The sequence below is a fragment of the Dermacentor albipictus genome, chromosome 1 (assembly GCF_038994185.2).
Source record: "Dermacentor albipictus isolate Rhodes 1998 colony chromosome 1, USDA_Dalb.pri_finalv2, whole genome shotgun sequence".
Taxonomy (NCBI): Eukaryota; Metazoa; Arthropoda; class Arachnida; order Ixodida; family Ixodidae; genus Dermacentor; species Dermacentor albipictus.
In genome coordinates this window covers 363,518,153-363,531,480 of record NC_091821.1, presented here as the reverse complement: position 1 = coordinate 363,531,480, position 13,328 = coordinate 363,518,153, and the positions used below count along the sequence as shown (strand labels likewise).

Below are 13,328 nucleotides of genomic sequence, written 5' to 3'. Positions count from 1 at the left end.
GTTTTCTCATCTTTTGTGCCCTTACCCAATCTCCAGAACAGAGTAGTCAACCGGGCACTTAATCTAGTTGACCGCTCTGCCTTTCACCTCTTCGTTTTCACACGCAATTTTAACCGACCTCCACTGCGCAGTGCTCACGTCCTCGAGCGAAAATTGGCCCTTTCTACTTTCGTAAGAACCACGCAGCAGTCTCGGCAACATCAAAGCCGTGCGGTGCGCTTGTTTTCGTTACGAAAATTGCTTGGCGGTGACTATTTTCTCAAGTGGAGTAACATTTAGTCACATTTAGATCCGGAATCAAAAAGCACACTTTAGTCCGTAAAACAGAGCAGCCGTTCTTGTGATGTTGACAGCAATAGAGCTAGCACCAGCTTGGTATCACACGGCGTCATTTTTCAGCTCCCTGAAAATATGGCTGTTCATTGTTGCGCAAACATAGGATGCTCCGTAGTTACTCCGGTTAACCTGGCTAACTACGCAGATCTTATTCCCCAAATCTCTCGTGTTTTTTATGCTGCATAAACTAACTCACACGGATTTTCTTTTTTCAGAAACAAGGCACAAGCCAGGCAAGGAAAAGACAAAGAAGGGTAAGTGTGTCATCGCAACACTGCATATTTCACTTACGTCTCCCGATAAGTCAGAAACTCGCACGTGACCTTAAGCAGAATCCGTTCTTACTCCGGAGAAACTTCAAGTGCACTCACGCAGGAGCTTACAAAGGTATACAGAGCCCATGCAGACAACGTCCACAGACGCCTACATATAATCGACCCAGACGGTAAATTCTGTTCACCCACAAAGGTTACGCGCAGCAAAGCGTCATTGCTGTGCAGGGATCGGCTCGGCTTTGCTTTCACTCGCCGCTACGCACACCTCGTCCAGTGGAACAGCCCCTATTGCCAACACTTTCAGACGCCTGAAACTCTGGAACACAGTGTGCGATTGCCTAGCATAGCTGGAGCGAGCGAAGGACGTTGGATGATTTCCTAGCCAGCGTTGGTAGGCAACCGCCGTCGGAAGACGCTATTCTCGGCCCATGGCCCGACACTGCCATTTCAATGCAGACAACGAAAGCATTGTTGAAGTTCCTGCATGACACGAAACTACACGAGCGGCTCAATTAGGACCACCATCTAGTGTCCATAAGCACTAACCACTTATCAACATCCGTCCCCGTGCTTTCACTCTTTCCCTATTCCCCAGCGCAGAGTAGCAGGCTAGAGCGCGCTAGCTCAGGTCGACCTCTGTTTTTTTTTATCCATAAGAACTCTTTCCCTTTTGAACGAGTCTGTCGGGTCGAGACCGGTTACGGCACTCAAGGCCTTAAATGCGCTGCTTAGTTTAAGGTTTTGTGAATTGTGCGACCGAGTTTGAAAGCTGTATCGCGTTGGATAACGTCATCGTACGCATTTTTTTTTACTTTATTCATTCCTTTTACAGCATTCCCCAGCACGGAGTAACCAGCTGATCCCTTTCCAACATCCCTTTCTTTTCCTCATTTTTCTCCTCCTTTTTCTTTAGTAAAATAGTGACCACGTAAGTTCTTGGAAGCTTTACATTTTTCTTTACCACAACGCCTCCACTGTGTCATAATTTGCCATCATAAGTTGCAGTCACCCAAATAGATCACGTATATTCGTGACGCCTCCGGCAGAAAGGATGTTCCATATCCGCCGCCTAGGTTTGTGAGTGGTGGCGCTAGGTAACATTGCCAGGGTTAGTTATAGTAGTAAAACATGAATACACCAGAAAATGGATGCGAAAATGGCGCCGCGGTAGCTCAAATGCTAAGAGCATCGCACGCGTAATGCGAAGACGTGGGTTCATATCCCACCTGCGGTCAATTGTTCTTTCATACTCTTTCAATTCCATTTATTTATCATTTCTTTAATTCACTTAGTAAGTACAAGTAAGTTCCCTATGTTGTCCTTGGTCTCTGTGTTTGTTGGCTTCTTATGTTATGATTATTAAAGGAAAGAGAAAGGCAGAAGGCAGAGAGGTTAACCAGAATAACCTCCGGTTGGCTTACCTACACCTGGGGACGGAGAAAGGGGAAAAAAGATGACGGGGAGAGAGGAGCGAAGGAAAGAAGGAAATTATCGGTGAGTTCGCTGACGCGTGTGGTCTAATAGTAATTGCACCAATAGTCACAGACGTTCACACAAGCCCGTCGTCCTCAAGAAGCACAGCAGAGCCTTAACCGCTTTATGGGCGGACGAGTGATGGGGGCGGTGTTCCAACAGCACCTGCACGGAAAGCGGCCGATTGTCCAGTTTTTGGAGAGCGTTAGAAAGTTCTTGTCGTTCTAGGGCATATCGTGGACAGTCGCATAGCAGGTGGTCGATGTTTTCTTCGGTGCCGCAAACCTCACACGCAGCACTGTCGGTCATTCCATTAGATGTAGAGTATGCCTTTGTGATTAACGATCGGGCGCCTCACTTCCCTTTCTTCTAGTTCGTATATATATAAATGACTCAGTTGACCGGCTTCCTACACTTCATACTTTCTTTTTTCGTTTTGACACTCCTACTGTTAACACATTACCAGCGCATCATTAAACGCCTATTTGGGCTACTTAAAAGCAACGCCGGCGATTTTTCCATGTCCACTGATCTCAATAAAAATTTTAATATATGTTATCCTTTGCACTCTGATTATCTATGCCAAACTATATGGCTGCAAGTCAATTAGTTTTCCTGAAAATGAAATTTAAAGATTAGTTGCGTTCCTGACTCATGACTTTCTGCTGGCTACCCTGTGTTTGTGACATCAGGGATCAGACTACACCACCAGTGCCGCTGAAATCCTGGCTTAAACCGCCGCTGTCTAGTTCGGAAACTCTTTAAAGTTCCGTGTCGTCAGGATACATCATCAGCTTCGCTTACTCGGCGTTAGCGCCAAATGTACTGCATGTTTGGCATGTTTACATTATTACATTAGTTACAGTAGTTTACATTATGGTAGTGCAGAATATGACGTCATCGGCTCATCGTGCCGTCACACGAATCGGCTACCCGTATCGGTTTTGGTATCTCGTTTAGTTATATAAAATTATTGATGAATTTCTAAGCAAATTGAATCACCCTACCCTTGGCAGGATTGTCAATGCCATTAGAAAATGACAATATTCTGCTACGGTAAAAAAAAACGCCGGAGTAGCCCTTTAAAAGGATTCTCAACCAACCCTCGGGGTTGGTGAAATAAGTCTACGGGCAGCATACGCTGCTGCGAACATCTCAGCCAAGTTTCGCTGTCATGCACGGTGCATGGAGCTCGCAAGCGGATCACGGAGTCATCTTTTTCTCAAACGCTCTTTTCAACAGAAGGCCCTGTCCTCACTCTCTTCTAGATGCTCTATTTCGTCATTCCCTTATACAGCTGCTATTGGCCGATAGCTGACACCAAGCTGCGGTCGGTGGTGTTAGGCTGCTGAGCACGAGACCGCGGGATCGAATCCCGGCCACGGCGGCCGCATTTCGATGGGGGCGAAATGCGAAAACACCCGTGTACTTAGATTTAGGTGCACGTTAAAGAACCCCAGGTGGTCGAAATTTCCGGAGTCCTCCACTACGGCGTGCCTCATAATCAGAAAGTGGTTTTGGCACGTAAAACCCCATAAATTAAGCTGCGGTCGGCTACATGGCGTGGATGCCGCGGCCGCCGCGGGGTGCCGCCACGAGTCCGCTGGTTAAGCGCACTGCGGCTCGCTGAGGGCATCCGCGTTTGGCTTATGCTAGGCGCGTCGTAGGTACCAAAGGCGGAAGTCGTGGCGTCTACACGTTAACATCCAAAATTACATTTGAACAGTGCGCCACGGTGGCATTTAGAAGGCGGAGCGTTGTGGGCACGCCCCACTGCGCCATAGCCTTCACAGTGCAAGGCAGCGAAGAAGGAACGGGAGCATAGCGGAAGCCATATTTGATTGCCAATAACTCGGCTTCTGCTGAATGCAACGAAGTACTTTTTGCGACGAAGTATTTATAAAATCACCTATTCTCATTTCAAATGCCTTTCTCCACTTCGATAAAAAGTGGTTCAGGGCCCCTTTAACTTCTTGAGCCATAGGATATGTTTCTGGGTATGTGCCTATATTAATATCGATTCAAAAATTAGTATGTGCGACTGTAAAACAACCGACACAGAATCCTTAACTAGATGTGTCGTAATTCCCTGTACATACACCTGTCATCACTATGCTTCCTACAAGCATCAGATTGCCGTAGTCCTCGTGTAGACGCCTCACACCGTGCATCCGCCTTATTTGGTGTTTGCATTTCGGCAAATCTTGTGAACGGTGTAATGCATAAATATTGCATGAGGAAAATGTTGTCTTATGCAGTGCATAAACATTTTAACCATTTAATTAACCACTTCGCTAAAGCTTCGATCCACATAAATTCCGGCATGTGAGTTGTATCTCCATAATTAATTATAGTGCCACGCTGTCGCTGAACCAGACTGCAATGATGGAACGAACATGGTCAAACCATTTTCGACACTATAACTGCTGTTCGCAATAATACTATATTTCTAGGTGATACCAAGTACAACGCTTGTTCGTTTTTATTGCAGGGAAGTGTCCGGTGTGCCATCGACCAAGAAACCAATTGCACCACTTTTGCAAGAGTGATGTTGGTAAGTCTGGGTCTCTCCAACACACGATACTATTGGGGACGTTTCTTTGTCTTCGTTATTGCTTTCGAAAGATAACTGTTGAATTATGACGTGGCATAGCGACTGCTTTCATTTCATGCTTGCATGTCAATCAAATCTATTTTGTCATATTTTTCGTTTGCCAACGTAGAGGTGCTCAAACAATTACGTGACATTCCTCAGTGCACTGCTTTGCTGCAATCCTCAACAAATCATTTCTTTTTTCTTTTTTTTTTGTAATTTGATGTTGTCATGCTACGGTACGTGTGATAAGTTGCGAAAACATTTGAGCTAACATCTGAAGTGCCCACGATCGCGCGGTATCCTAGATTCAAACTTCCTTACGCCAGGCGCATCAAGAACAGACCTCGCACACGCAGATGTTAGCAGTATTACGTTAAAGAATGGCACGGTTGCTGATGGTTTTGGCATTTTATTACGACTGCATATTTACGGACGCTCGAGGCGCATTCCCACCGTTGGGGCCGCGGCTGTTACTCGAGCTCTCCGGAGCTTGAGCAGCTTGCGCGTAAAGGGTTCAGGGACGCGGATTGCATTTTTACTGCAATGATGATGAAGCAAAGCGCACGCACCGTCAACGCTATGCAAAATAGCCTCAGCGGCCGGGCAAGTGCACAATTCCTTTCACTTCTGGCATGAGCGTTATGAGCGGCCGGCGCGCAATAGACGTACACTAGCGTCCTAGCTCAGCTCATGCGTGTATGCTCCGGCCTCAGCAGCAAGCGTCAAGCTAACGTTATCTAATATTTAAATGGCCACCCGTCGGTCTCGCTTCATCCACCACCGAGGTGCGACGCTGGTAGCACCGCTGGCGGCGCTCATCCCGTGAGCATTGTGGGACACCTGGCAGGTGCCAGGGCGCTGTTCCTTCTGCCCAGTGTTACGAACTTGCACCGCTGCACCACGATAACGGCTTTGTGGTCCCGTAGCGCTCGTCACCCGTTTCGTGACAGAGCGTTGGTAGCGAAGACTCCGAGCCTGGCGTCGATGAGAATAACAAAAGGGACTTTATACATTATATACAGGTTATCATACAGGACATGAACGGATCGGCACTGGGGCCGAGAGCTCACACAAACGCGACTGTTCTCGCACGACGGCGTCCGGCGAAAACGCGTGACACATCTCACCCCAGTCGGGAGCGACCCTCTCTCCAGGTGGGGTCAGCGGATCCTGTTTTCGAGCGTCGTGTTGCTGCTTTTATAATCCCCGAGGCCCATTGTCACTCAAACGGCCCAATACAAAGTCAGCACACGACGGTCGTCCGAGGGGTCCAACCAGCGACCGCGCTGGCCACCCGGTTCAAAGTTCGCGCGCGCGGTGACCTCCAGGCAAGGGAGGTGCGGCGCCGGGCTGTCGGGCACACGCGAACACGTTTGAACACGCTGCTTCGCCGAGGCTTCTCTCGCACGAAGGCGCAGCCTCTTGACTGGTGAAGGGAGAATTATGGCGCTCGCAGGATAGATTCTGCATCTTGCAGATTCGGGATCCGGGCTTGTGGTAATGGCACAACAGCATCCCCGCCCTCAGATAAGGCGCCGGGAGGACGAGCTGCCTCCACGTGGCTCGGATGCCAGGCGCGCACGTTCGTCAGGCTCGTCCCAGTTCACGTCCAGTGTCGGGACGCCAGGTAATCCTCACGTGCCCAGGTCCGACTCGCCAGGACAGGAGCTCTGCTCACCACGTCGTCGCCAAGGCACCTTGACCAGCTCCGCTCGGGTCGTTCCTAAGACCTTGCTTCTCGCCACTGGTCCCGCTTGGTCGTTCTGCAGCTTGCAAAACCGACCGGCAAAAGGCAACACCCAACACGAACAAGTGCCCTCTGTCTCCCGTCAAACACCAGACAAGGCCATAATTCAAATCAACCTAACTAAATTGTTTTCCCCTTTTTTTTTCTCCCGCTGCAACAGGAGGCAGGTGTACGATCTAGCACACAAGGCTTAAACAATCAGTTTTCAAATCATCAACATAACAAAATAGAAACAATTAATAATCAGCAATAATAATGACAAATAGAATGGTCCCCTTGAAATCGCTTTGGACCGAAAACATACTACTGAGGAAGCAAATGAGGTCATTCATTTTTCCCGGCGATATTTTCGCGGAATCTGAAGCTGCTTATATTTGCGACCCTGCTTATCCGTGTAGCGGCGGTACAATAAGCCAGGTTCCTTGCCAAATGAAACCCCCTTTTTTTCCACTCCCCGTTTGACGCTCTTCCTCAGATCGGCTAATGAACAATCTTCCTGTTGCTCGCGAATCAGACTTTTTCTTTCAACTGCAGCCTGCTCCTGCCGGCTGGCGGAAACCGGAGCGAGTGCGGAGCCCGCGTCGCCTAATTGCGGCGTCGAGTCTATATCGCGGCTAGCACTGCACGCGTCACTCCCACTCACTTCCAGGACCCGCTCGTCTAGGCCAGCCTCCGAGCTCTGCCTCTCCCGTGACTGCTCGCCACTCAAGTTACCGTGATCGGTCCGTGTGCCGCACCGCCTTTCGCTTCCCGACGCTAAGTCAAGTTCCCTCGACAGCGGGCGCGCTTTGGATCGCGTGGGGGCCATGTACGCCACGTCGGCAAAGAATGATTTGCCGTGATCCCTCAGCAGCTGCTCCGAGCTATTTGAGAAGAGGTAGGAAAATTGCTCCGGGAGGGCGGCTGACACAGCGGCTTCGGTGTTAAGTTTCCCAAATTCTCCTTCAATGCTAACCGTTGCGATCGGTAAACAGACACTCTCCTTCTCGGCCACTTGCCGTATCCTAACGCACTCTCCCGTAAAATCACTCGAGGAGACGAAAGACGGGTGAACAACGTCCATAGTTGCTGCAGAGTCCCGCAGTGCTCGGCACTTCTTGCCGTTTACCTTAATTTCCTGCACATAGGGCTCCAATAGACGTATGTTCTTGTGAGTTTCCCGTATCGTTGCAAAAGCAATTCTCTCTGGGCAGCTTGCAGCGATGTGCCCTTGCTTTTTGCAATTGTAGCAGGTTAACGGTCTCCGTTTTTCAAAAGAACGCGTCATTTCGTTTCGCTGTTTCGGACCATCGTCATCATTCTGAGATGCATTCTGTCCATCCCTTACAGTTTCTTTGGGAAGGGACTCGTCGTCCTGAAACTCGCGACGCGTGATTTCCTTCCGTTCGTCGGGCTTCCCGTAAAACCCATCTCTTCTATCTGCTTTTTCTATGCGCACTGCCTTGCTGTGCAAGCTGCGGCGGGTGTAATACTCTTCCGCTAACTCTGCTGCCTTGTTTAGCTTAACCTCCTTTAGCCTATCTTGCAGCCAGAGCCGGACATCCTCATCAATGCAACGGTAGAACTGCTCCAACGCGATGCATTCGACAATTTTGTCGCGGTCGTCGTAAACCTCTTCGCCCTTCAGCCATTCCACCAGGTCGGCTTTTAGACGAAAGGCGAAGTCAACATTCGACTCCTTACCCTTTTTTGCATACCGGAACCTCTGCCGGAAAGCTTCGGGCGACAATTTGTACTTCCGCAGTAGCGCTTCCTTCACATCACTGTAGCTCTCAAACGCCTCCTTCGATAAGCAAGTTATTACGTCTGATGCCTCCCCAGGAAGCAACGCTAACAGATTCTGTGCCCAAAGGGATCGCTCAATGCTATTCCGTTCACACACGTGCTCAAATTTCACGAGGTATTTGGCCATATCCTCTCCGACGACAAAGGGTGGAAGTTGATCGCGTATTCTTGGAACGTTAGAAGTGAGACTAGGCGCCGGCGAGTTATTTCGGATCTCCAACTCTTTCATTTTAAGCTCGTGCTCACGTCGCTCCCTCTCTCTCCTTTCCTCCCTTTCCTCCTCGCGAAGTTCCTTTTCCTCCTCGCGACGTTGCTGTTCTCTCCTTTCCTGCTCGCAACGTTCCTTCTCCTCCCTTTCCCGACGTTCATTGATATCCGCCCAGGCCTCAGCGGCTTCCTCAGCCGTTACGTCCCCGGTCCTCATGACCTCAAGGATCGCATTCTTTCTTTTGGTTGAGCCCAACTCAATGCCCAACTCCTCACAAATTTCGAGAAGTTCCTTCACCTTGTACTTCTCCATCGTTCACACTGTCCTCCTGCTGTTTACCCTTTTTGAATATACCTGCCGTACGCTACTATAACACTACTAGTAAGACATATGCAAGTATATCACACTGCCCTGTTTACCCCCTCAGCATCCCCTGGTTTTCAAAACACTCTTACTAGGCTTGAAACACACAAGGTTATCACAATGCAACACCAAATCCTTCCCTAAGCTACTATAACCTGTGTCAGAGAAAGTCTGGTGTTTGAGGTAAACTTCAGGCACTCACCGCGCCGAGGTAGCTGATGCCGGTCAATCCCGTAGCTGCCATCCAGTGTTACGAACTTGCACCGCTGCACCACGATAACGGCTTTGTGGTCCCGTAGCGCTCGTCACCCGTTTCGTGACAGAGCGTTGGTAGCGAAGACTCCGAGCCTGGCGTCGATGAGAATAACAAAAGGGACTTTATACATTATATACAGGTTATCATACAGGACATGAACGGATCGGCACTGGGGCCGAGAGCTCACACAAACGCGACTGTTCTCGCACGACGGCGTCCGGCGAAAACGCGTGACACATCTCACCCCAGTCGGGAGCGACCCTCTCTCCAGGTGGGGTCAGCGGATCCTGTTTTCGAGCGTCGTGTTGCTGCTTTTATAATCCCCGAGGCCCATTGTCACTCAAACGGCCCAATACAAAGTCAGCACACGACGGTCGTCCGAGGGGTCCAACCAGCGACCGCGCTGGCCACCCGGTTCAAAGTTCGCGCGCGCGGTGACCTCCAGGCAAGGGAGGTGCGGCGCCGGGCTGTCGGGCACACGCGAACACGTTTGAACACGCTGCTTCGCCGAGGCTTCTCTCGCACGAAGGCGCAGCCTCTTGACTGGTGAAGGGAGAATTATGGCGCTCGCAGGATAGATTCTGCATCTTGCAGATTCGGGATCCGGGCTTGTGGTAATGGCACAACACCAGCAAGGGCCTTCTTGCGTGCTGCATCGCACCAACCTGCCGCCCCCGGAGCTTAAGCGCTACGCTAAACTCTGCTATGGTCGTAATGGTTCATCCTTTTGGTGAAACTATCAGTTTTTTTAGACGCCATCGGCTGTGTTAATAAACTTCTATGTATATTGTTATTTATAAGAGTGTGCCAGCGAGGCTGATTTCCATCAATTCCTCACAGTGCGGGATAAAGCGCAACCATTAATATCAAATTGTGATGTAAGCAGGTTCATGCACGCAACAGGCGAATTCGTGCCGATGAGCAAAACGAGCTGATGTATTGTGGTAGACGATGAAAGTTGCGGCTTTTGTGACACATTGTAACATTTGACCGCCTCTAACCCCCCCCCCCCTCCCCACGCCCTCCTTTGTTTTGTTTTGAAGGAAGTCTGATTCCATAGCGTTTGAATCGCTGAGTACAAGGCACTGCTGCAATCTCAGCCTCTCGCTGATCTCTCTGTTGTGGGGTCGACGTAGCATCGCTGAGACACGAGCAGAGGAGTGTTATAGACACAAGTTTTGAACTTCCCTGTCGTGACACAAGCGATACGGCTGGCAACGTTAAAAGTTGCGCTAATAAATTGCTTCTTCCGCTCCCAAAGGCTTGCGCGAAGGCGCTGTCGATGAGTTGATGGAAAGTTTCTGCACTGGTTCAGTCTTGGACCAAATCTATTTAGCTTGACTCAAATTTACAATGAACACATATTATCGAAGCTCGCCTCGTGGCCGCGCGACCTCGCCTCTCGTTTGTATAGAATGCCGCATGAGTGCTTCTGCGATACCTGAAGGTAACTCAGATAAGTGCCCTGCTATAAAAAAGGTCGTGCCTTCTCTAAGGCATTCAAATAATAGTTACACAGAAAGGTGGAGGATTAAAGAAATTAGCAGTGGTCAAACAGGAGATGCCACGCCCATATTGAAGCATCAAGTCCAGCGACATTCGTTGTTCGATCGCTGTTGCCTTGGACATGTACTTTGTGATAACTGTTCCCTTTTCTTTTTTGCTTGATCATTCCCCTTCCCAGGTGGAGGATTGCCAGCTGCGCAGTGTAGTTAATGTCTGTCCTGCGTTCCTCTTTAAGCTCCCTGTATGTTGGAAGTATAATTTCTTCCGGTGCGTGCTTTTAACGACATCGGTGCTTCTGCGCAGTGATTCAAGCCACCGTGTTGTCGGCGGATTTCGTGGAAGGCTCTGTGCGCTACGACGTAGCCGTGGCCGAGTCCTACCGCAACCTGGTAAACCTGCAGCAGCGCGAGTACCTGTGGGCGCGTGACCGCCGCTGCGCGTGCCCCAGGCTGCGCGTGGGACGAGAGTACGTGGTCATGGCGCGCGAGCAGCGGAACTTGGCCAACAAGGAGTCCAAGCTGGTCGTCGACTCCAAGTCGTTTGTGCGCCGCTTCACCGAACGCCGGCATCGTCAGCTCTCGAGACTGCGCAAGCTCCAGGGTCGGAAGTGCAACTTGACCACGTGAACTTTGACTCATCCCTCCTGTACGCAGCGCTATGCACTGGACGTGAATGTGCCGCGAAGCAGAATGCGACGATGGTTAGTGAGAAGCAGCCGCGAGCAAAGAGTGACTCCGGGTGAACAACATGTGGGATGATTTGTCCAGGCTAGCTGCTTGTACAGACTGGAAGCACAGAGACTGTGTGCCTGCGGGCCATTGACACGGTAAATTGAACGCGGTGAACCGTTGATGAGATATACTGAATTCCCAAAGCTGCCGTACAGAGTAGTAGTGTTGGCTTCCATTAAGGGTATGGGGTGACTAACTTGAACGTTACTGACCAGCATTCTGTGCGTGACAAGACACCTAAAGAGGAACCATTCCTGTTCGCTAACTCAGCATCGACATTCAAACATCGACACGAGACGAGCGATATCGCACTGTGCATTCTTTCACCGGTTTACTCTCGCTCTGCCATGTTTTCAGGTGTTCACCTACAACTAAAAAGGTTTTGTCATATTTCTTCTGGCAGACAATCGTTAACGAAAGCGCCAGCGATAAAAATGAACTTCTTCGCATATTCGTGGCGAGTTTCGTTTTGAGCAGTAAGGCCTATTCATTGTTTAAATTATATCGTTTATTGTAAACATTTTTGTCGACAGTGTTGTACCCTCGAGCCACCTGTTATCGAGTCATCTGCCTTCCTCGGGGATGGTGTTCAGTATTGATAGAAATCCTATAGCAGGGTTTCTTTGTCTTCATATCAATGTTACTACACCAAAGACATATTTTTGTCGCGCTGATGTTCACTAAAGTATACAATGTTAACTCGTTTCGCACTCAAACCAAGCATTTACATGACGAACGTGCTGTTGCTATGATTCCATTTTTTGTGGTGAATTACTGTGTTGTACCTTGCATTGTTCTTGATGTTCTCAAGATTTATCTGCGCAACTGTTTTGTCATGAACCTTTGCAGTCTTTTTTTTAGTACCTGCAAATCGAATGTGAACACCAGTAGTATACCTTAGACACTTGTCCCTTTATTTATTGATCTCCTTACTTAACCTTATACAAGTCACCCACTTTGTGGAATGTTTTGATACCTTTCTATTCTTCTATGTCTCTATTATTGAAAATTGTATGCGTCACGGTGTTTGTTGTTCGCCGCTCCTTGTACAAAAACGTACACACGTTTGTGCGAAAACTACGCCTTCGTTTTCCAAGAAAAAAAGAAAGAAAAACCATTGTTGTTTGTCTGTATTTTACAGCAGTTCCACTGCACACGCAATCCGATAGATTTAGCCGCTTACAGCAGTATCTTTGCTTTAGGTCCTAACGTTAGCGCTTGACAGTGACGTCACCGTGGCCGACAAAAGACGCAGAATTTCATAACCTTTTTTTTAGCCCAACTTGCACTGTTTATGGGTGCGTGCTTGCATCCAATTCAACAACTCCGGCGGATTTTAAATGTACAGAGAACCTTGGCTATAACAAAACTGCTTCTTTCTAAGTATTTTGTTCAATTTATCACGTCACGAGCGCAGTTCGTATATTTTAGACACTTATTCAAAGCACAGAGCTCCCTTAATACGAAGTGGGAGGCGGACAGTCTGCATGGTGCAACTTATTTTGTGGCCCACTGCGTCTCATCGTCTCTACATGGCAAGTTGTAGCGCTACGAAGGTAGGACGTCACGCATGACGTCACATAGACATAACCGATTACACAAGTCATGCTTTCACATTCAAACGCCTAAGGATACTTAAGAGACCGGCAATTTTTGCGTAGGCCTGTCATGCCCATCAGTTTTTCCTGCGTGCGTGGTGATTTCAGGGACAGTAGGTCACTCTTGTGTCTGTGAAGATGGCCCAAAACTAGGGTGTCCTGTCTATGATGTAATTGAAAGCTGCCCGCAGTGCAGCTAGTTCGGTGGCTGTAGCTGAAGTGCGGTGACTGAAAGTGGCAGAGGAGGTAACACCCGCAGGCAGAATTCGCGCACCAATCGCAGATGAACCATCAATGTTAATACGACGGTGAGCCCTGTAGCTGATGCTGACATGCTATAAAGCAAAACATTCGGCGCCGGATGGGGGATATGTCCCCTGCTCTTGCACCCAAGTCCAAAAGTGAGTTTACCACAAAGGAAATTGCGAAAAAACCACAAAGGAAAAGCAACTTA

At 49.0% G+C, this 13,328-nt stretch overlaps 1 protein-coding gene across 1 annotated transcript in view; it reads left to right on the top strand.

The window, feature by feature from the left end:
• Positions 1–12,390, top strand: part of LOC135911323 (ADAMTS-like protein 5) — a 114,542-nt gene extending 102,152 nt beyond the window's left edge. The window contains exons 12-14 of the mRNA XM_065443550.2: positions 552–590; positions 4,576–4,638; positions 10,849–12,390. Coding sequence (XP_065299622.2) covers positions 552–590; positions 4,576–4,638; positions 10,849–11,171 — 425 coding nt within the window. The 3' untranslated portion in view covers positions 11,172–12,390. The remainder of the gene's footprint in view (positions 1–551; positions 591–4,575; positions 4,639–10,848) is intronic.
• The last annotated feature ends 938 nt before the right edge of the window (positions 12,391–13,328 follow it).